Here is a 23,406-nt window from a genome sequence, read left to right as displayed (position 1 = left end):
AACTGAATACTGTGCCTTTTATTACAGCTGTCAGTCCTGAAGGTCCTCAAACTAATAAAACCCTCATTTAGCTGCTCACAATTAATTAACCACTGAAATACATCAATAAAACTAGATGAGAAGCAGAAGTGCTGGGCTCTTATGTGAACACAGCCCTGTCTGCACGTTTAGTCTAGGACATATGTGTTAGATTGGCGCGGCTTGTGAGAATCAATGCACCTTTTAACACTTCAACAGGGGACATAAATCACAGCAGGAGAGGTCCTTGTGTAAAGAGCTGGGTCCAGGTCTCTCAAAGAGTTATAAAATACCCCAATGTACAGACTTCTACCAGAGGCGAAAATTCAAATATCTGAGATGTCCCTGTACAAGCCCCTCCATTCTTCGCATAGTTTTTGACATCCTCGCTTGGACGTTTGCCAGGAGTCCTATTCACTGTCCATAGAGAATGGCAGCGGATTATGATTACCGGATTTGAGGAAGAAGCCACATATAATGGTTTTCGGGGCTTATTGCAATCATCGTCACTGACGGGAAGTTGGAGATGTCCCTGCCGGACCTTCGCTCATGAATACTGATATCAACTTAAACACTTACGTTTCACAGCTAAAAGGGTGTTGCCATGGCAACAGGCCACTGATGTCACTGTATAAGGGTGACTCTCATCAAGTTGGACCATTTTGGGGACGCCGGTTCCCTCGTCTCTGCGTCCTAATCGTCCTCTGGCTCCTTTCCCCCATGTGAAAACTTGTCCGTCTGCAAAGAAAACATCTGCTGGTGTTATCCTGGGAACGCAGTATAATCATACGATGTACAGTACATTGACTACAACTCCGAATGTTTCCCCTTACACCCGTTAATAGGAAAGTACAAAGCACTGTAATACTGCAATGACCAAAATAACAATTTATTTCCTTCCCTCCTGGGATTGCTCGCAAAGATCATCATATACAGATGCTGTTCAATGACACTAAACAGAGGTTTTTGATATGTAAAACGCACCCCACATCCTGTGAGGGGAACACGAACACATTTTGGTTATTTCCCATTGTATGGATTCTTATGAAACCACACAAACACAATGACCGCCATAAAAATCCTAGAAGGGAATGCATCACTTATATTTTCCTCTAATTAAAACCAGATAATGACACACATTTTCTTTTCTACTCAACGTTTATTTTCTTAAAGTAGATGTTAGAAAACTATAGTCATTGGCCACCATGAGAGAGTGTTGTGCCTGTGCAGAGGTCACTGTGCAGGGAGTGGGGGGGAGATGAGCTCTGATGCCCCTTAGAGATAGGTCACGTGATACACTTTTCTGCAGTTCTGGGCTTCTTTAGATAAGAAAATTTCAACTTTCCCTTAAAGGACACCTGTCATCAGGTCTGTGTCACTAGTCCTGTCACCTCTACCTGTTGGAGCAGCTCACAAGGATCCCATCCCAGCCTTTATCTAGTCATTTCATACATTAATCATTGTAAAATCATCTATTCTTTATCATGTAAATGAGGCTGGTCACATGGTCAGAGGCAGTGATGTCACCCCTGTTACCCCTCTCCTCCCCCTGCTCATGTCTGTGTGTAATGTATAGTAAAGCATGGCTAGTGTCTGCTGTATCTGCTGACATGCTGCATCCTCCTAATACACATGTGAGACACAGACATCAGCTACACATGAATCTGGCATGTTCTGCTGTAACATGGCTGCCTGGAGCTGCTGTATCTCTCCTAAACACACACACATGCACACACAGGCTGCAGGGGGCGTGGCCACCAGCACCAGGAAGCACATCATTATACAGCCTCACATCATTATACAGGCTGTCAGTCATGCACTGGGGGTGTGGCTGTGCCTCCCACTCATGAATAGAGTGGACAGCTTGAATATGCTAATGCTTCATTGGACATTTCACAGGTCATTTGCATACAGCTTTAGGACCTCATTGCTTAGGTTTACAGGCATGTAGAGGGACAATGAAGGGATAGAGGCAATGCTTTCTAATGGCAGTTTATGAAAATATATTTAGTTTAGGGGGGTTATTTAGCATGACGGGTTCTCTTTAAAGCAATTTTCCCACAAACTAAAGTTAGGCCCTATCCACAGGATAGAATATAGTTATTAGTAGCATAGGATATTAGTTTGGTTAGTAGGTTGTCTTGTGATGAAACATCAACTGTGTTAAGTGAAAGAACAAAAACAGTTCCCTCATGCATGGATATTATTACAGTTAAAGGACATCTACCACCAGGATGAAGGGTTGTAAACCAAGCACACTGACATACTGGTGTGTGCTCCTTCTGGCAGGATCTGCTCTTCTTTTAGCTTCTTATGTCCTTGCTTTTAAGAAAAAAGGGCTTTAAAATGTATGCAAGGGAGCCTGAGGGGCTCCAGGTTCCATTAACTCCAATGGAGCCCCTCAGGCTCATTTGCAGAATTTTAAAAGCCTTTTTTTCCCTTAAAAACAAGGGTATAAGAAGCTAAAAGAAGAGCAGATCCTACCAATGGGGACACATACCAGTATGTCAGTGTGCTTGGTTTACAACCCTTCATCCTGGTGGTAGATGTCCTTTAAAGTCTTGTTATACTTCCCTCTGCTGTTCTGTTGATTCTCTATCAGAGCTTTCATCTTATGCTGGTGGTCACACATGCTCAGTTGGGGAGATTTATCAGAAGTGTCTGAGGTAAAACTGTTGCAGTTGCGCATGGAAACCAATCAGATCTCAGCTTAAATTTTATAAACAGCTTTGGGAAAATGAAAGCTGAGCTCTGATTGGTTGCCATGGGCAACTAGAACCGTTCTGCTCTCAGACACTTCTGATAAATCTCCTCCAGTAACTCTATCCCAACCCCAACAACACTGGAAAGACTTATTGTTTTTACTTATGAAAAACAGGGACACTTACTCATAGATTCAGGCATAGTAACTGTGGTAATCTTCTTATATTATTTATCAATGAGCACCTTCCTTCTAAGAATCAACTTTTAAAATTATGCTAATAAGCCAGAAGGGCTCTGGGGGACAGCTTCTCAGGCTGTGTGTAATGTACCGATATTTGGGCATCTGAAGACTAAACAATTATGAAAAAGGCAAGAACTCTGGCCTCATGTGTGCACCCAAGAATTATAATGAATACATGTCAGGAATCTGATTATTAAAGTATCTTCATGTTCCTTCTTCCAGTTTTATTGGATTTTATTATAATTTACATTACACCTTTCCAGAAATGTCACCAGATTGTCATTCACAGGGAGGAACCTTCAGCTTTACTATGGAGATAAATTTGGCACAATTATATAAAAATGAAAAATAATAGTGTGTTGACATGTTGAAAAGTATATGGCAGTGACTAGGTGAGGATCCTAGATCAAGGCCTGTACACAATGTGGGATCTCTACCTAGTGGCAGCCCTGGTTTCCCACGATCAGTAAGGTGAGTATGTTGTTACACAGTGGTTCACGTCATAAGATACACACTACATGAGATGTCAATGAGAGAAGCCGCGACTCAAGTGGAATAAGTGTATTTATTTACTGACCGAGAATGGAAAACTACTGCCGAGTAATTACATTTCCACAGGATCTCAGTGTCATGTGTTTTCAGTAGCTCTGGAACCCATTAATTCTGAAATATACCATACCATTAACACCTATCACGTTTGCCCAGGATCACCACCCGGAGATGGAGGTGAGGAGACAGGACATTGTTCTGGGGCTGCCCTGGAAGTTCCTTGCTGTCCACCCTTGTTCCTATGACATTGAGAGTCTACAAATAAGGGTGGCCCTAGTCTAACCTGTAACCTAGTCTAACAAGGTATTTGACCTGGTGAACTGTGACCCAAAACTTTATGATCTCAGGACATCTGCACACAAATCTTAATGAGAGGCTTCTCCAGGTAGGACAGTGACTTCTTGTTCCTTTGGCAATAAGTAGATCACAGAGTGAACCACCAGCAATTAGCTGTAATTTGTGGGAAAATTTAGAAGTAAGTGTTCCATTTAACTAGAGCGCCACCACAAGAAAAAGTGTAGCATTTCACAGTGTCCATATAAATCAATGGGGTACATTTACTTACCTGGTCTCTCGGAGTTTCAGACAATAATGCACTCTGCCGCGATTCACTAAGAACGTGCGCCCGATATCCTCCATGTGTCGCTTTCCTGATCAGGTCCGCCGGAGTTCACCATCTTCTTCCCGGTGCATGTAAGTGCATTGCATGCGACACTATTTAAATGTTAAATCCTGCGTTCAGTTTTAATCAGTCGGATCGTCCCCGATTTCTGTCGCATGAAAGGCGGCGCCGCTGCGCCAAAATCCGATCGTGTGCAACACAATCCCCTTCTAAATTCCTGTCCCAGCCGTGCAATCCCCGAAAACGTCAGCAAGTCCGATGGAAATGCGATCCGCAGACCCTTAGTAAATAAGCCCCAATATCTTGTCTGGGTAATGAAGGATAGCACGTGTTATAAAGCCCGTTACCCAGGAGTGAACTTGGTCCAACTAACTCGCTCTGTACGCTTGTGAGAATCACTGCATCAAGCATAAAATCATCGAACTGAGCTCCCATCTTAGATTCTAAAAGCATGTAGACTAAAATTACTTGTGGGCAACAGGTCCAAGTGACAGTCATTTGAAATATTCCCCACTCTGATCTAGAGGTGAGGATCCTACACAGAGGACTAAGCATACGGGTATAGTGAAATTAGCTGAAGGACAAAACTTTTAACAGAGTTTAATCACAATTGACGTTTACCCCTTATACACAGGATAGGGGAGTATTGTCTGACCACTAGGTCTACTTAAGCAATTCCAAGATCACTGACAAATCCTAAAAGACATTAGTAGTATAGGACAGTTTTGGATGGCTGGTGATCCCATGTTCTACTAATTGCGGGGCCTCAGTTGTCAGACCCCCTATAACAGTGATGGTGAAACTTTTAGAGACAGAGTGCCCAAACTACAACCAAACCCACTAATATAAATGCAAAGTGCCAACATAGCAATTAAAGCAGTAACATGTTGCTACCTGTTATGTCATGGCTTTTCTTAGGACACCAATACAGTTAAAAGAAAGAGGAGAAATTCAAATTATCATTGTAGCTTCCCTCCAGGGTCCCCTGAACAGGAAGAGCTGCAGGGCCCAGAGCAGGAGCTCCAATAACAGCCTTGTCTGCACCTCCTTGCTCCTCCTGTAGTCCCATGCAGCTAAGGATGTGCAGTTTAAAACAGCACTGATCATAGCAGATCCTGGGTGGCCAGGGACTGCAGAAGGAGGTTCTGAGTCCTGTCTGGAAACTCTGTGCTGGGGTGATGGCCTGGGTGCCCACAGAGAGTGCTCTGAGTGCCACCAGTGCCATACGTTCGCCACCACTGCCCTATAATCTATTATGAGATATCCCCTTTGAGGGTTTTTCGAATCTGGAAGTTAAGGTGAACCTGTGAAGAGATATTTCATTTTAGCTGGTGAAACGTTCCAATAGCCTATGTTCTGCTTATTTTACAAACACCTTTGTCAGTATTTTGAATACTGCCACTGCTTTATTAAACTTTATTTCACATTACCTGGCTTCATAATAATGGGAACTTTATAGGGATTGTCAATAAAATTTTACATAATTATGTATCAATATGAATGGAGATCCATTGCCCCCTCTGATCGAATGGACTGGACATCCCATGTGTGTTTCTCTATGCAGCTGCTGAAGTGAAGTGGGGGCATTGAAACCTCACTCTGATCATACATTTATGGCATGGCATATTAAACTGATAAGTAATAACCATAAATTATCGGAAAATCCAATAAGGAAAGGCAAAGTTCAGGAAATCAGTGTTGACTCATATCTCCCAATAAATGCCTGACAATTTCCCTCAGCATACTATTTCACTCTACGATTGCTGTAAATGTAAGGGACATAATATATACAGTAAGGGTCTCACCTGTACACACGGCCACAGTGAAGGCATCACCACATGCCACCATTGTGACCTTTACTCCCTGTGGCGCGCTCACAAGATAGGGCACTCTACTATGTCGGTAAGTGCTGGTGCCCAGTTGCCCATGTTGATTGCTGCCAAAGGTGTAACACTGACCTAAGGCTAAAAGACAAAAACAACACCGTAAAATAAGAAGGATATTGACAAAGTTTCCCCACACATCTCACACGTCTCTGTGTGTTTGCGCATATAATAGTAAGTCAACACTAATGTTAGCTTTAGAGAGTCCCACTGAAGAAACTTTCCTTGCCATTCACAAAAGAAGACAAGTGTTGGCCATTCCAGTGAATACAAATCCTAAATCCCCCTGTAAACATGGTTCACTCTCAATTTTCCTACACGCTCCCCAGTGTAAATTGTACTCACCGGTTACTACAGCGGAGTGGGAGGTGCCCACATCGGCATACAGGATGGCTTCTTGGTTCAGAGGTGCCGACTGCACCGGGGTGAAGGTGTAGGCCTCTTCTACCTGATTCTCTGGAGGGGGCTCATTCGCAGCTGAGATCTGATCTAGACCCAGCTTATTAAACCTGGAAAAACAATCCTGGTATGTCACAACATTAAACCCACCAGTCACAGATGTCTCTCTATAGCCACTCTCTATGTGCCAGGCTATGGGGTCTTCTGTAGTCCTTGCTGTTGGCATTGCTTGATAACCTGGCACACTTGGAGATCTCAAGGGTAAACATATTATTTCCTGTGCCTCTCCCAAAATACCCTGGCTCAGAACACAACTTTGTGTGGTTATGGTATTGATGACCTATCCTTATGATTGATGACCATGCTGACGCTTGGCACCGCCACTGATTATCGCCTAGAAGTGGCACCTCTGCCATGTGTGCTCCTTGAGCAGTACAGCAGCCATGCAAGGCACAATGAAGAGGTGATAATACACTGGTCTTCTCAAATAGCTGATCAATGGTAGCGCTTGGTTTTGGCCATCACTGATCTAATAATGATGACCTAAAATTGTTATTGATTACTACATTCCTAGTAGTAGCCTTTTAGTGGTCACAAAGCAAAACAAAATGTGTCTTTATGTGCTTATTTGTAAGATCAATATTCTCTAAATTGCTACTTTTGGCCTAAATTTTACTAACCTGTTGCTGCCACAAGCCAGAATCTGATTGCCCATTGTCAAAATCATGGAGCTGTCAATGCCACAAACAACTTTTTGCGGTTCATATTCATGGGGAATCACTACCTGCTGCGGAGAATTGTGAGATTCCTGGTTCCCAAGGCCAAGCCGACCTGTGGTAGGAAAATTAAGGACTTTACTTGAGAAAAAAGATTTATTCAATTCATCTTTCTGTTTTAATAAAGAGTTGTTATTACGATTTTCACAGCACTGTATACAAAATGGAGTCTTATCGATTACTGTAACTGGTGTCACAATCAGATTTTCTTTAATGTAATTAGACTGATTTCTTAGAATCCAAAAAGAAACAAAAATTTTGAATTTGAGGGGTTAATCTTGTGGGAGAAGGGCGTAACTACAGCGGTAGCAGGCATAGCGGCTGCTATGGTGCCCAAAGTGTCAGGGGGCCCAGCGTCTGACCTGACACACAAAAGAATGGAGGATCTGCACCATTATATACATATCATACTGCACATTGTAGAGCATAATATGTATATAACAGTGCAGCACATCTTCCACACTATACAGCATGAATTGGCAGCTCAGTTTAAAAATATTGGGGGAGAGGGAGCGGAGAGCAGAATGACAGGGCTGGAATCTCTTGCCTCCAATTCCTGCTGAGTATTTCCACCATGTGGTCAGCAGCTACTGGGACAGATCTTTGTAAGTGTATATATTCGGAGAAGAGTGGTCTAATTCAGAGGTCTGTTATGTGGCCCTGCCTCTCCTAGTTACACCCCTAAATTGAAAATAGTGTCAATAATATTGTAAAGTGTCTCTAAACAATCTTGGTTCCAGCTGGGAAGTCCTGGATTTAGGGAATGGTCCTGGGACATCTGCCACATGTTCCAACTCTTACTGTATCTGTGTCCCCAGGATGCACATACAACTGAATACATTGGTAAAGTGTCAGCCACACCTGGATAAAATATGCAGTGTTGAATTATTACATTTTACTAAATATTAACATCTAAAAGCCAAATTTGTAGTGTGAAATGAGTGGGAAAGTTTACTGCTACCTTAATAACCAATTGTCATTAGAAATGTATGGCCCGCATGTGACCCTAACCAAGACATTCTTGTTCTACCTGTATAAAGGTTACAGTTTCAGTACAGTATATGGTGGTGTCATGTAGAGCTAAGCACAAGACCTGTATGTAATAACAATGTCAGACAGTCAAACAAGCTACTTGCCTAGATTTATGTAGTGAGAGGTCAGAACAAGCCTTACCATTGTCCCCACGGCCCCAGGAAAACACTTCTTTCTCATTAGAAACGGCGAGGACATGTGAAGCCCCGCAGGACACGTGAACTATCTCATAACCCAGGAGAGCTTCAACAATCTTGGGCTATGGGAGAAAGCAGAGGAAGTCAGACATAAGGATCTGATCAGAAAGCTTCATGCATCAGGACTATCGTATACCACCCTATGGTAGACACGTAACAATAGTATGTGCCACTCACTCACTTATATTAGTTCATCTGATTCACATTTATCATAGATTTAATAAATTGCCTACAATGAAATATCAGAAATAGTCAGAAAATGACTTTTTTTAAATGTGTTTTAAAAAATACACCGTATTTCAATAAACTTTGCATAAATCAGAAGTCCAGTACCAGTGTGTGTAGATGAGAATACGAGTATCTTATACAAAACTATTACTCTACTATTTCAAAATCTTTAGTCTCTGTCTGTGAATTTGCAATCCACTGTTGGCTGGTGGGTAGAGCTTTAGCTGCTGTGCCCATCTACTCCCCTTCTATGTAGAGTTTCTGTGTAATGGGACACATAGGTGAGTTTCTGTCTGTCTTGCTAGCAAGTTGGAATTCAGAAGAGAGTGAAACACAGATTTGGAGGGAGGAAGATAGGAATTAAAGTAAGTGGAGGATGGGGACAATTTTTTTCTGACAAGATGCCTTTTAAAGCTTTATATATTCAATTGTATATTGATTTATGTAAAGTTTGTTCGAAAAGTTAAAGGGGTTTTCCATCTTCAGTAAATAATTGATATTATTTGTGTAATTAAAAGTTATACAATTTTCCAATATACTTTCTGTATAAATTATTCACTGTTTTCTAGATCTCTGCTTGCTTTGCTTCTATAGAAAGCTTCTCTATTTACTTCCAGTGGATATCATCTGTCCATACTGATGTGATGGACACGCAGGTGCATGAGCTATTATTATCACACAACTCCTATTACTCTCAGTGATACTAATGGCTCATGCACCTGCATGTCCATCACATCACCATGGACGTATTCTATCCACTGGAAGTAAATAGAGAAGCTTTCTAGAGAATCAAGCAAGCAGAGGTCTAGAAAACAGTGAGGAATGTATGCAGAATGTATATTGAAAAATTGTATAACTTTTCATTACACAAATAATATCAATCTGAGCTTAAAAGCATGCACAAAACTGGTCCTTCATACAGGACATTTTATTTAGTCTGTTAAATTAACATCAGAAGAGATGCACAAGCAGCCCTGTTACAGTCAGAGGAGTCTATTGGATGCTTTCAGTGTTCATTATTGCAGACTTCCAGGGCTTCTATTTTTCAACTACCAATTTCGTTTCTAAAACAGAGCAGAATAATTGAAGCCTCAGAGAAGATCAATGAACATCTCTGGACTAATGCTGCTTATGATCCATGTGACCGCCATAAAGCAAATCTCTAAATGTTGATAACATGCTGCAGCTCGGGCAAGATGGCGGCCTCCATAATCACGTACAGAAAATAGGAAAAAAAAAAAACCTCTACGACCAGCATGTGAAACGAGATAAGAAACTAATAATATGTCTCACAATCTGGTTTCAATGTATAGGTGATATATTTGCCTTCTTTCATTGTAACCAATTGAGTTGCAGGAATTCCAAAGACAATGGAAACCCCATAGATTCCACGGTCAATATAGGTCACAGGATTTACATGCTATGGCCCAAAGAGGTTTATCTGGTTCTGGCTGTTGGGCTGGGATTCTGCAGGACAGCTTCTGAACCAGTCCGACTCACAGGACCTGATATAAGGTCCTACTGTGGTAAGGGCATAGCAGGATCTCCTTTAAACAATAGTCTTTAGATCTGGGGCCAGCATTATAGATGTCTTCATCTGTCATACCATAGCATTTTAATTCCTTTGACCAATTGTCCCATAACGTTGTGCAAGGACAAGAGAAAAAATAAAGTATCTGGCAGGAAATCCAAAAATGCGTCAAAGGTCAAAGTGCGTGGCCAAGTTTCACTATAATCTGATCATTGCTGATAACTGATAGGTTAAAGACTGTCATATAGTTTCTATTCACACACAAAAGTAACTTACTGTACACAGCAACCAAAAGGGCTTGTGCTTTGTAACCCATCATGCAATGTCACATGTCATACAAGTCTCCTACTTTCCTATACAATGCTCATCACATACATGCACAAAATACCGTAGTAATAAAACAATACAGTTAATATGAGAAATAAGCTTACCGAGAGATACCCAAGAAGATGAAAGTGTGAAGCTTACAGGGAAAATATTTAGAAAAGAAAAGAAGAATTAAGGAACATAAAGAACGGCGGCAAAGTTAGAGATAGCAGCAGTAGGTCTAAATAATATTAAAGCTATTATGTGATTAGTCATTATTATAGATTTCTAAACAATGCAAATGCCGTCTGAACAAGTGATGATAACGATAACTATGGCAATTCTCTATAAAAGGGGCGCTATGTTTACCCCCTACATAGCACACCCTATATAATGTATATGTGCTCGCTATTGCAGCTTAGCCCTTATCCACTTAAATGGAAATGAGCTGCAACTAAGTGGATGTGTACACAGACATATACTGGCAGGTAGGGGCATCCTTTTTAATAATAGAAATCATTATTTATATAGCACCATCATATTCTGTAGCCCTTTACAAATCATAGGAGACATATACAATTATTATACTACATTACAGAGTAATAACAGTCATATGGAACAATAGGAGGGCCCTGCTCACAAGAGCTTACAGTCTATGAGGATGAGGGGTGACACAAGAGCTTACAGTCTATGAGGATGAGGGGTGACACAAGAGCTTACAGTCTATGAGGATGAGGGGGTGACACAAGAGCTTACAGTCTATGAGGATGAGGGGTGACACAAGAGCTTACAGTCTATGAGGATAGAGTATGAGTGACACAAGAGCTTACAGTCTATGAGGATGAGGGGGTGACACAAGAGCTTACAGTCTATGAGGATGAGGGGGCGACACAAGAGCTTACAGTGTATGAGGATGGGATAGTCCGGGGAAGGGCATTCCAGAGAATTGGTGTAGCTCAGGTGAAATCCTAGAGACGTGCGTGAGAGGTTCGAATTAAGGTAGATAATAATCTAATATCACTGGCAGATCGAAGAGCACGGGTTGGGCGATAGACTGAGATAAGAGAGGAGAGGAAGGGAGGTGCAGCATTGTGCAGAGCTTTGTGGATGAGGGTGATTATTTTAATCTGTGTGGAAGGAGACAGGCAACCAGTGCAGTTTTGCCTCTGTCTGCACAGTATAGGTTGTATAGTGTGGAAAACACGGGATGGAAAGAGACAGCAAACTACCTCTCTCCATCCTGCTCCCTCTTGCTTAGAGACGTGTGTGTGTGTATATATGTATATATATACATAAACATAGAAAGAGATGACGGCACTCACCGGTTCCAAAAGCATGAAAAGCGTCCTTTATTGGTGGGGAAGCATGCAGGGGGGTAAACAGACAGGTTTACCCCCCTGCATGCTTCCCCACCAATAAAGGACGCTTTTCATGCTTTTGGAACCGGTGAGTGCCGTCATCTCTTTCTATGTTTATGTATGGATATCTTCTTATATACATTGATTGAGCACCGCTGGAAAGTCCTGCCGTGATCACCCCTGCCCCTGGAGAGTCGGGCCACGAGTTGGGCTGACGGCGGTATCGTTGGGGCTGTGCCCGCCAGAGACTTTTCTCCATTTAATATATATGTATATATACACTTACACACTAGAACGTGGTACAGGTACAGGGCCCGCCGCAGTACAGGTCTGTCTCTGACTTGTCAATGCACTTGATATCCCAGAGGAACACCTCTGTCTTTGCATATTACAAGATGCACTGAGCTGTAAGGTAAATATCTGATGATAAATGAACTGGTGACAAGTCTGTTTGCTGTGGATTTGGACACATTTTAATGGTCTTTTGTTGACCCCACAAAATGATAAGCTGACATAAAAGGTCCATTTCAGTGATTGCATCTGTTCACATTTGACTTGCTGATTCACTTAGTCTATGGCTTTCTACTCATCTCCATTCTTGTCTTATCTGTCTCCCATCCATTTAGCAAACAAATCTACCAAAACTCTTCCAAAATTCTGTTTCGCCACATTTATATTCATGTTAAAACTAGTGATGTCTCTGCAGCAGAGGATTTAATGAAAAAAGCTTCCAAACTCGAATTATATTTCCTCTATGTGTTATATCTCAGTATGTCCCATTAGGGATTCCAGAGACACATAGGGGAGATATAAAATGCCTAAGGCTGCTTAGTTTGACACTTGTTCACTACCTATCTAATTCTTCTCCTGTATATGATCAGGGATTATTATTATCTGCTCTGGGGTCTCCATTTTTATTATCTCATTTGGGTTCTCCAGTATTATTTACCAGCTCTGGGAGTCCTCCACTGTTGTCTACTTTGGGGGTGGGCAAAAAGCATCCAAGAGAAAAATTTGGTCTTGAAAATCGGTTACTAGTCAAGGATAGGAGCAGCATAAAGGTAACCAGTTAAAAGTAAAAACACTTTATTAATTTCTATTAAAAATGAAATTGCCAACTCACATATAGAATACTAGGCCCAAGGCCTCGACGTCCCAACACCAACACCCTAGTGAATATCTATATACACAATTATTTAAGATAGGCGCATAAGGTGGTACACACCTGCTAGAGACTACCAGAATTAAAATATGGGTACAGATGAAGACATACCTGTCCTGGGGGTACCTCAATGTGATACCCACCAGTGGTGTTATTTACCCATATACTTGTCACTGTCTGTCTCAGTCGTGTAGTTTTGGCGGGGCCACCTCTTTCTCTCCTGAAGGTCAGTGGGGGAGGGGTGTGACACCTTGTACTAGGCTTCCCCTATTCCCCAAAAAGCTCCCGCCCTTACAAGGGCAGTCCCAACAACTGTCCCTTGTGCTAAATGTTACGTCACACCTCCCTGACGCGTTTCCACAGAATGTTTCATCAGAGGGAGAAACTTCATACGTAAATTGCCCTTGGGTCAATGGGGCAGTTCCATAAAGACTGGTCCGGTGGGGGAGGAGTGCCTTCACCCATCCGTTTGCGCCTAGTGTCCACACCGGGTAGTTGGCGTGTCACGCCAACTACCCGGTGTGGACACTAGGCGCAAACGGATGGGTGAAGGCACTCCTCCCCCACCGGACCAGTCTTTATGGAACTGCCCCATTGACCCAAGGGCAATTTACGTATGAAGTTTCTCCCTCTGATGAAACATTCTGTGGAAACGCGTCAGGGAGGTGTGACGTAACATTTAGCACAAGGGACAGTTGTTGGGACTGCCCTTGTAAGGGCGGGAGCTTTTTGGGGAATAGGGGAAGCCTAGTACAAGGTGTCACACCCCTCCCCCACTGACCTTCAGGAGAGAAAGAGGTGGCCCCGCCAAAACTACACGACTGAGACAGACAGTGACAAGTATATGGGTAAATAACACCACTGGTGGGTATCACATTGAGGTACCCCCAGGACAGGTATGTCTTCATCTGTACCCATATTTTAATTCTGGTAGTCTCTAGCAGGTGTGTACCACCTTATGCGCCTATCTTAAATAATTGTGTATATAGATATTCACTAGGGTGTTGGTGTTGGGACGTCGAGGCCTTGGGCCTAGTATTCTATATGTGAGTTGGCAATTTCATTTTTAATAGAAATTAATAAAGTGTTTTTACTTTTAACTGGTTACCTTTATGCTGCTCCTACTTTGGGGGTGGGGCAGGGCTCCACAAATAGTTGTCTGCTCTGGGGTCTCAATTATTATTGTCTGGTCTGGGTGGTTTCATTATTATTAATTTCCTGCTCTGGGGTCTCCATAATTATCAATTGTCTGATCTGCCGTCTCCATTATTATTATATTCATGGTTTGGGGAGAAGTAGGTTTGTGGGGTGATATTTTGTGCTGTACTGTGGTATTAATCATTTCTGGGGTAGCATTTTGTGTTGTACTGTGGTAGTTGGTGCTTATGGGGTGCTGATTACTAGTGGGGTCCCTTGAAGCTGATCAGTTAGACAATGTGACTCCCAGACCAAAAAAGGGCAGGCAGCCCTGATCTAGCTGAAGGAGTTACACAAACTCTGCAGCAGGAAAATAGTAGAGAAAATGTAATTAATGATGCGACCGACAGTTCCATTCATTGGGGAGAAACAGGGGTACAAAGGACCCCCATTCTCCTGGTCAGTTGATGCCCCATCTCTGAGACCCCCTAAAATCAGCAAGTTTAGTGTTACATGTAGGGAGCAAATAACTAATCAACCATAAATTTAGTGCAAAGGTGTCAATAAATTTAAAGCTAATACACTAACCCCAGATTTGCACAGATATAATTTTCTATTTTTGCATTTTTTTAAATGATAATTTATGAAGCCGAATCCGGGCGTGAAGCCAAAACACTGGAAATAATTTGGAAAGATTCAGCATTCACTGATAATTGTGTCTTCAAATAAACAATACTGATCAACTCTGCATTGTGTGAATGAGGCCTTAGGCTGACATCTGGCTAAAAACAAATATATAGATAAATAAAAGTTCCCCCTTGCGCTGAGGGTTTTCTGAGGACACAAGCTGTATAATTATAGCCGTTTGCTGGATTCCTCTTGGCCACACACCCTGCAATGAATGCAAATTAATTTCTCCAAGAAATGTTTTGATAATGAAGATAAAACTCACAAACGAGTGCAATTTCCTCATTCTCTGTAAACACTAACACAGTTCATGATCCCAACATAAGTGGCTCATATAGTCTCTGGCAAGGCAGCTAGAACATTGTGGGGTGTGATTCTTTATTCCTTTTAGGAGGGAGGGTGTAAGTGCAAGTGTAAGTGTAAGTGTAACAGGAACTAGGGGGAGGGTGTAAGTGCTGAGGAAGTAGGAGGGAGGGTGTATGTGCTGAGGAAGTAGGGGGGAGGGTGAGATAATGTAACACCCTGTGAAGCCAGAGCAAGGAGGGGCTCTGTTAACACCCCCCAGAGCTCTTCTGGCTCATTAGCATAATTTAAAAAGTCAATTTTTAGAAGGAAGGAGACCATGGATAACAAATATAAGAAGATTAGCACAGTCACGGTGCCTGGAGCTATGAGTAAGTGTCCCTGATTTATTTTGCTTCATTTTGATGGTAGATTTTCTTTAGGTGTTAATAGCCCATCCTTTTATAAAACTTCCTTAAAACATAACTGTTATTAAAGAGGACTTGTCAGGGCGATTTGGGAGACTAAACCACCCATCGGTCCTTATGGTTTAGTGTCCCAAATTGGCCTTTAGCTTTTTATTCTGCGCCTACCCTCCTGATCCCCGCAAAGTCGCACTCTACACCCCGGCATCACTGCGCATGTGCTGTGGGTACGGTGCATGTGCAATGAAGACGGGGTGTACTGCTGCAGCTTGACTGAATTACTGTGCTGGCACAGGGATCACTACAGATGGGTGCAACGCGCTTCATCAGATTCACCTCTAGTTAAGGATAAAGGTTTTTGTTTTTTTTTTTTAAAGCGCCACAGAGAAGATTTAGAACACGGTCATTTGCGACACTAAATCAATGGTCTATAAGGACCTGTGGGTGGGGGTGTCTTTCTAGGTCCATGTAAGAATACCAGAAATCTGTAAAACCCCATGGAAGGTAAAAACAGAACAAATACTTCCATGCTCCAGCTCTCGGTTCCTATTACACTCCAGTACATGGAGTTTTCAGGCCTGTGTCTGGAGGTCCTGGGGTACACGGCAGGCGCTTTGTCCAATGGCCTTCTCGGAAAACAAGACGTTACTTCGATTTACCCCTTGACCCAGGCCTCACTGATTGGATGAAGCAGCTCCCGGAACATCAGTCTGGGTACAGGCCCGAAAAAATAGAAGCTTTTTTTCCCATCCTGGCTCCCTCGGGGTTTCCATATTTCTGGAATGCCCCTTTAAGTTTGTTATTATATGCTTTATCAGTACTTTTATACCATTAAAGTATTTACCTTTACTCAAAGCCGTTTACTTTGTAATTTGCATAGGGGAGTAATTGTACTGACTAATCATTTGTAGAAATGGCCAGTATTAACTACGGTAATTAAAATAAAAATAATTAATTTGTGTTATATTCTATTACATCTTGTGCTCTACAAACAAAATCACAAACTTTTTGTCTGCTTTACAACTTCTAAACTTAGAGGATTTATGGTCAACATAACTGGCATGTAACCCTCTGTAAAATTCTTCACAAATAATATACAAGAGTATTTTTGGACTATCTTGGTAGAAGACAGTGTTTTGAAGGATTTGCTTTTCATCTGAAGCACCGGAGCCAGAATAGCAATTGGCAAATCCTAGTATAATACTGCATGTAGCGGTAGCACCATGTGACGGTATTATTCGCCTAGACAAGCTGGCACTGTAAATCAGATCCAAGAGGAGCATGTCTTATTAATTAGATGTTACTGTTCTGTAACATTCCTGTCCTTGTTTTACAATGTGTAGCATATGTTGTTCTTTTACCAATACGGTGCTTGCCAAGTAAATAGAACGAAAAATTCAGTTTTTAGTCTAAAGGAGATCCATGTATACTGTTACAAATAGAGATCTCATGCACACGACCAACGACTTGTACTAAGCATACAAAGACCATAAACTTTACATGGCCAGATTGCAACTCAATATAACTACATAGCCATACAGAGCCATATTACTGCATCAATTACTGTACATCGGTCTGTGTGACAATAGAACATGCAGGAATAGGACCTGCTCTTTATTTTGTGGCTTGGCCATTTGTCTCATACACGAGATTGTGTAGAACATGGTCGTGTGTATGAGCCCATTGAAATACATGGCGCCAGTGGGTTAGAACTTCTCCAGAAACAATTTTTGTGTGCAAGCAGTCTTATAAAGTGTATTTATGATACATACCCAATGGATGCAAGTCCCACCTATAGGGGCAGCACTTTTCTCTAGAAGAGGTACGCGTAGAAACAACCACACATGTGCAGCCCCTCTTCATTCAACTTTATGGAGGGGGAAGGTTGCTGAAAATAGCCAAGACCAAAGGGGTTTTCCATAACAAGTATATGGAATGGAATCAGCGATAAGTGAAATAAGTAGTGTTTTTTTCATGTTTTTAACCCGGAACAACAAAAAAAACCCCACACATTTAGCACTGAGATACTCAGATTTACCTATAGAATAAAACGAACATGTAATTTTTACCACACAATCAATACAACATCAAAGAAACCCTTAAGACACAGGTTTCACCCAATTAATATTTTTTTTCTATTTTTGGCAGCCAAGTCAGGGGGCCAACAAAGGGTTAATAACTTTGATGTGACACTATTTTTTGTTACGATAGATAAACAGTACACAAAAACGTCTTAACATTGGTTTAAGGCCACTACCTAAATTTCACTGTGTATTAATTTGCAATTAAAAATAATCGACATTATCCTACTGTATAAATGTGTGCAATGAAGTTATTATACCGTAATTGTTCTAAACAATACATTTTGATTCAGACATCTAGTAATCTAAACCATTTAGTCACAAATAGGTTAAAGGCTATGAAAACCTTCAGGGGGAATTTTTTTGTTCTACTATTTTTGCAATGGATCAATAACAATCATCTTCATATTAGGTTTTCATTTCTTAATTTTCTAAGTTTCCCTTCTGTGGAGGCTTCTTCTCACTTTCAATGCAGGCGTGCTTCTTCTCTTTGCAGAGAGATCTGTCAGAGAAGCAGTCTAATGTCAAAGGTCTCTTCTATGGGGTTAGAAACATTCGGCCGGATTCACACGACCGGTGCCCGCCGCACCGTTGCACGGCGGGCACACGGCAGCGCGCGGGGAGAGGAGGAGGGGGAGAGCGCTGCTCACCCCCACCCCTCTCCAAAGGGATACATGGCCCACGGCGCCGTATGCCCTGAAAAAATAGGACATGTCCCGTAGGGCGCCGCTCACCCATTGCCATATATGTCCCCCTTGCGGTAGTGTGAATGCAGCCTAAGACTAAATCTTTTTAGACCATAAATGACCAAAAATTAGTTTTTATACCCACATATGACTCCATGGATTATGAGACATCAAACTGCTTCTCTGCACAATGGAAAGCAGAAGAAGAAGTATCTACACATAGTAGAAACAACAAGTTCTAATAATTACTTGTAGCCAATAATAAATAAAATTTACAGTACTAAAATAATCCACCAAGTTGTACACAGCAAGAGGCTCCTGTTTCATTTTAGTCTGGTTGTGCTCCAATTTTGATAAGTTTTTCTGAAGTTATAAGACTTTAAAGAAGAAGAAGGTTAGGCAAAATGTGACCTTTTATGCTAAATCAACATTAATTAACCTTACCTGAGTGACATCGTTAAAATTGCCATGTCCTAAGCAACCATTGCTCCCACTGCCAAATGTCATGATGATGCCCCTGTCTGGAGAGAGATGAAAACAAGATCTAGTCCTTTACATGTCATTTTCTAGTTCTGATATTCACCGGTTCTATGAAGAACATTAGGATGTCAGCTATCTCCCTGGTGTTACATCACCACACCTGTCAGACAGGCAGTGAACAGGTCTCCGCAGGACACGTGCTTTATGGTGACTCCAGACTGACCCTCCAAGAAGCGAGAGATGAACTGAGGCTGCGAGTGCTCTATGGAGCCTGGAAGAGAAGAAGCCCCCGCACCAATTGGAGGGGCCTAAAAGAAAATGATAAAAAGTTAAAATTATATACTCAGGTAGTGAAGCAAATTTCAGATAATAATAATTTCAGATCTTATTCTCCTGATGTACAGATTATTATACAACGAATCACAAAGGCAATAAAGAAAATCTACCATCACAAGCCATCATGATAATCCAGACACTTACTCATAGATCCAGGCACCATGACTGTGGTAAACTTCTTATATTCTTTATCCATGGCCTCCTTCCTCCTAAAATCAGCTTTTAAAATGGTGCTAATGGGGGGAGTGTTACAAGAGCCCCTCTGTGCTGTAGCTTCATAGTCTATTACAATGTGCAGGAGGACTTCCTTCCTCTCACCATGTACTGGCACCATTACATCAGGCATAGGGAGGGGATATTACATCAAGCTAGGGAGGGGAGCAGTGCTGAGGGAGCAGAGGGAGAGACAGTGTAACAGCTTGTGAAGCTGTAGCATGGATGGGCTCTGGTAATGCCCTCCAGAGCCCTTCTAGCTCATTAGCATAATTAAAAAGTTGATTTTAGAAAGAAGGTGGCCAAGGATAACAACTATAAGATTACCACAGTCCTGGTGCCTGGATCTATGAGTAAGGCTACATGCACACTGCCGTGTGCCCGCCGCACCGTAGCACGCCGGACACACGGCAGCGCGGGGAGAGGAGGAGGAGGTGAGCACAGCTCACCCCGCCTCTCTCCATAGCAATGTATGGCCGCGGCGCCGTAATACGGGAAAAGATAGGACATGTCCTATCTTTTCCCGGGCTACGGAGCGGTACGGTGCCCATGGAAGTGTATGGAGGACGTATATCGGCCGTATATACGTCCCCCATACTGTAGTGTGAAAGCAGCCTAAGTGTCCCTGGTTTATTATGATGGATTTTGATGGTAGATTTCCTTTAAAGGGGTTGTCCAGTCATATCAAGTGGAATATCATGTTTTTACCTATTCACAGGATCGGGGATAAATTGCTGAATCATGATAACAAAGGTCTATTGTCCCCCAAAATGAACAGAGCAGCTGGTCACACATGCTGCTGCTCTATTCATCTTTATGGCACAGATAGCCAGGTTTAGCACTCAGCTACTTCCTCCAATGCCATAAAGTGCATGGAGCTGCAGCACACATTTCCAATCTGCTGCTCTATTCATTTGGACTACAACGGACCCCGTTCTAGTCCAAATGACTAGACCGAGCTCTGGGGGTCCCACCACTGGGGATTACATAAATCAGAAAGTTATAATCTATCCTTGATGTGTTTGGAAACCCCTTTAATTAAAAAAACACTGCTGCTCTGCTGATAATACAGAAGAGTTTCTATGATGGATCTCACAACATTCATATGACGGTAATAGTTTTATAATGAGTATTATCAATACATCACTGGCCCACAACATCAAACATTGCATAAATACAAATTACTAATGTCAGACATAATGGATTATACCGAGACTATCATAAAAGTACATGGAAGTACCAGTATCTGTAGACTGGACCATGCTACATAAATTACTATTACTATTTAGTGTATACAGCTCTTATGCACTTTTATGTCACTACATAGTTTCAGACAAACAAACCCTGTGCTGTCATTTCTTAAAGGGGGTTTCTGGTCCTCACGAACTATGGACCTAATCTTAAAGGGGTTATCCGGGTTTAAATTTTTTTTTATGTCCGGGCTGGGGAAGGCTAGTTAAACATAATAAACATGTACTTACCCCCTCCGGCGCCGCCGATGTCCCGCGCCGCGGTCCCTTCGATCCGTGCCCCTGTTTGTTTACAGGGGCACGGAAGCCGCGCACAGGGAGTTTCCGGTCCACAATGTGGACGGCTCCTCCCATGCGTCCCTATCTCTCAGCGTTGTAAGCGCTGAGAGATGGTGCGCATGGGAGCATCCGGCCGGCCGGCCGGAAGCTCCCTGTGCGCCGGTGTAATGAAACCGGCGCACAGAGAAGACAGGCCGCGGCGCGGGACATCGGCAGCACCGGAGGAGGTAAGTACATGTTTATTATGTTTAACTAGCCCTCCCCAGCCCGGACATAGAAAAAAATTTAAACCCGGATAACCCCTTTAACTTCTCCTTCTATCTCCTTGTTTAGGTTCCCGATGATGTGGGTCCTTTGTATCTTACCCTCACCAACCTGACACTGAGGACCTATCCCGAGGGTAGATCTTAAAGGGGTTTGCCCATGAAAGAAAGTTCTCAAATGTTAATCCCCTAGTGATGTTTTAACAATAAAGATAATTTTTAACCCCTTACTTTGCAATTTTACTCATTTTTATTGCAGGATTTTCTTTTTTCACCATCAGTGATGGTCAGTGTAAAATACAGCAGTGTGGGTGGGGACTCCCTGAGCAGACACAGTGTTGAGAGATGCTGTGTGCTGACAATGTGCTTGGATTATCAGGTTACAGGGTTTATCTACACTTTCATTTAGCTTCTGAAGCATATTTTACTAATATCAGACACATAGAAAAAGAGAGATGAGACTAATCAGAGTCATGAGATGGATATTAGACACAATTACACACTCAGCGCTGCTGCCTCACGTAGAAAAGTCACAGTCATCACTGCTATGCCCCCTTAGCCTTGGATCCAGAGCTTATCTTGTATGTAGAACTGCTGCTGGACAGGAAGTTCCCCTGTCTTTCTGCCCCTCCCCCTCGGTACAAGAGAAGCTATTCATACGAGAGGAATCTGTCAGATCATAGTCAGGAGTTTATGGTCGTATCCAGGGACAACCAAAATATGAACATCAGGACTGATAGAGACAGGTTGGAATTATATCTGTGAAATGCTGTATTTCTGTTAATAACAGTGAATTAGAGCATGTGTTATTTTATTATCTTGATAATAACCCTTTAAGGATTAAAAATCAGAATGGCGACAAACACTCTAAGGTGGCCACGAATTAGTAAAATGTTATTTCCAGAAGACCAGATGATCTAAAGCAACTTCTGTTCTTAGGGGAGATAAGCCATCACATGAGGAGTCAGGGAGCAGCTTATTCTCTGTGAGCACTGAAAGCACATGCACACTTGGCCAAGACAAGCATTCAGCCATCAGTGTATGACCAGCTTTACTCCCACAGATCTGCCCCCTCTCTCTCAATAACTTTTTTTGTAGACTAGCTGTATACACAAAACGGTAGTATACATATAATTGAGATGATATTGTTTAAAGTTAGGTTTACTGAAGTATTTAAAATACAAACCCATGTATGGTAGTGATATAACTCATATACTCATGACCCATGTCATTTAGTGTACAGCGAGCTCATTATTCAGATGCATTACTGTGGCTGCCCTCCCCTTCTTATCTCAGTTTCCTTTCCTATGTATTACCTTTCCACTTTTTCTATTTTTGACGTGCCCTGTTATTACTATAGAGGTACAGTGCTCTTGTTTGTAAGACAGGTCAGAGATCAAGTCTTCTCACCTCCCACATGATAATCCTCCCAGACTTGGTGACTCCTGCTTTCTGTGTTCTGCCAGCTGACACCTGGACCACCTCTGTGTTCAGCATTGGCAGGCGGAGAGGGGTGCCTATGCCACTTCCCCAGGTATACACAGAGGACAGAGGGGGTGGAATACCTGGCTTTCCAGCAGAATACCCCACACGTCCACCTGATGATGAGAAATCAATGTGACAATTAGCTGAACTTCCGGATACTCTACTCCGGTCCGACGTGTCCGGGCAAAACCTTGTGATCATAGGAAATAATAGGAATGTGCTGCACGGATCTGTAATAGGCACCTGTCATGTTCAACAAATAAGTGGTCGATCTGCAGCAGCTTTTCATTATGGCACAGGGACAGCTGATAGGATGTGCACATGCATGACAAATGATATCTAAGCAGGAAATATTACAGAACTGAAAAGAAACACCGAAGGCTGGTATAAGCAACTAGATGGGCATATTCCAATGCAGGGACTGCGTGGAACAGGGATAAATCACTGAAAAATGTACAGAGAACCACAACGGACACCAATATCCTCATGTGACCAGGTTATTTTGTAATTATATAAAAAATGTGATAAGAATTAGAAGTCTACACTTTTATACCAATTATACCACTTGATGCCACCCTGATTAACAGGGGGAACAGTTCAAAGGGTTGCACCCCAAAATAAATCCCTCATCCACAGGGTATGGTATTATTATCTAATTGGTGGAGATCTGAATACTGGGATATCCCATCAATAACATGAAGGGGTGTCCTGAATAAAATGGGGGCCGCACATTCCCGCTGCTGTTCCATTCAATTTGTTGGGACTGGAAGAATCTAAAAAAAGGTTTTGCCTTTCAT

At 42.2% G+C, this 23,406-nt stretch overlaps 1 protein-coding gene across 2 annotated transcripts in view; it reads right to left on the bottom strand.

The window, feature by feature from the left end:
- The window catches only part of NEK8 (NIMA related kinase 8), a 45,053-nt gene that overhangs the window by 2,646 nt on the left and 19,001 nt on the right, over positions 1-23,406 (bottom strand). Inside the window, exons 7-14 of one of the 2 annotated variants that reach the window (XM_072138271.1) lie at positions 22,535-22,722; positions 18,944-19,091; positions 18,748-18,824; positions 8,365-8,482; positions 7,096-7,246; positions 6,362-6,525; positions 5,939-6,097; positions 598-756 (exon numbers count right to left, since the gene is read on the bottom strand). In XM_072138271.1, coding sequence (XP_071994372.1) covers positions 598-756; positions 5,939-6,097; positions 6,362-6,525; positions 7,096-7,246; positions 8,365-8,482; positions 18,748-18,824; positions 18,944-19,091; positions 22,535-22,722 — 1,164 coding nt within the window. The remainder of the gene's footprint in view (positions 1-597; positions 757-5,938; positions 6,098-6,361; positions 6,526-7,095; positions 7,247-8,364; positions 8,483-18,747; positions 18,825-18,943; positions 19,092-22,534; positions 22,723-23,406) is intronic. The other variant, XM_072138272.1, reaches the window with a different exon arrangement.

Source organism: Engystomops pustulosus, chromosome 2 (assembly GCF_040894005.1).
Source record: "Engystomops pustulosus chromosome 2, aEngPut4.maternal, whole genome shotgun sequence".
NCBI classification, from domain to species: domain Eukaryota; kingdom Metazoa; phylum Chordata; class Amphibia; order Anura; family Leptodactylidae; genus Engystomops; species Engystomops pustulosus.
The sequence above is the reverse complement of the archived record's forward strand: the minus strand, read 5'-3'. Positions and strand labels throughout refer to the sequence as shown.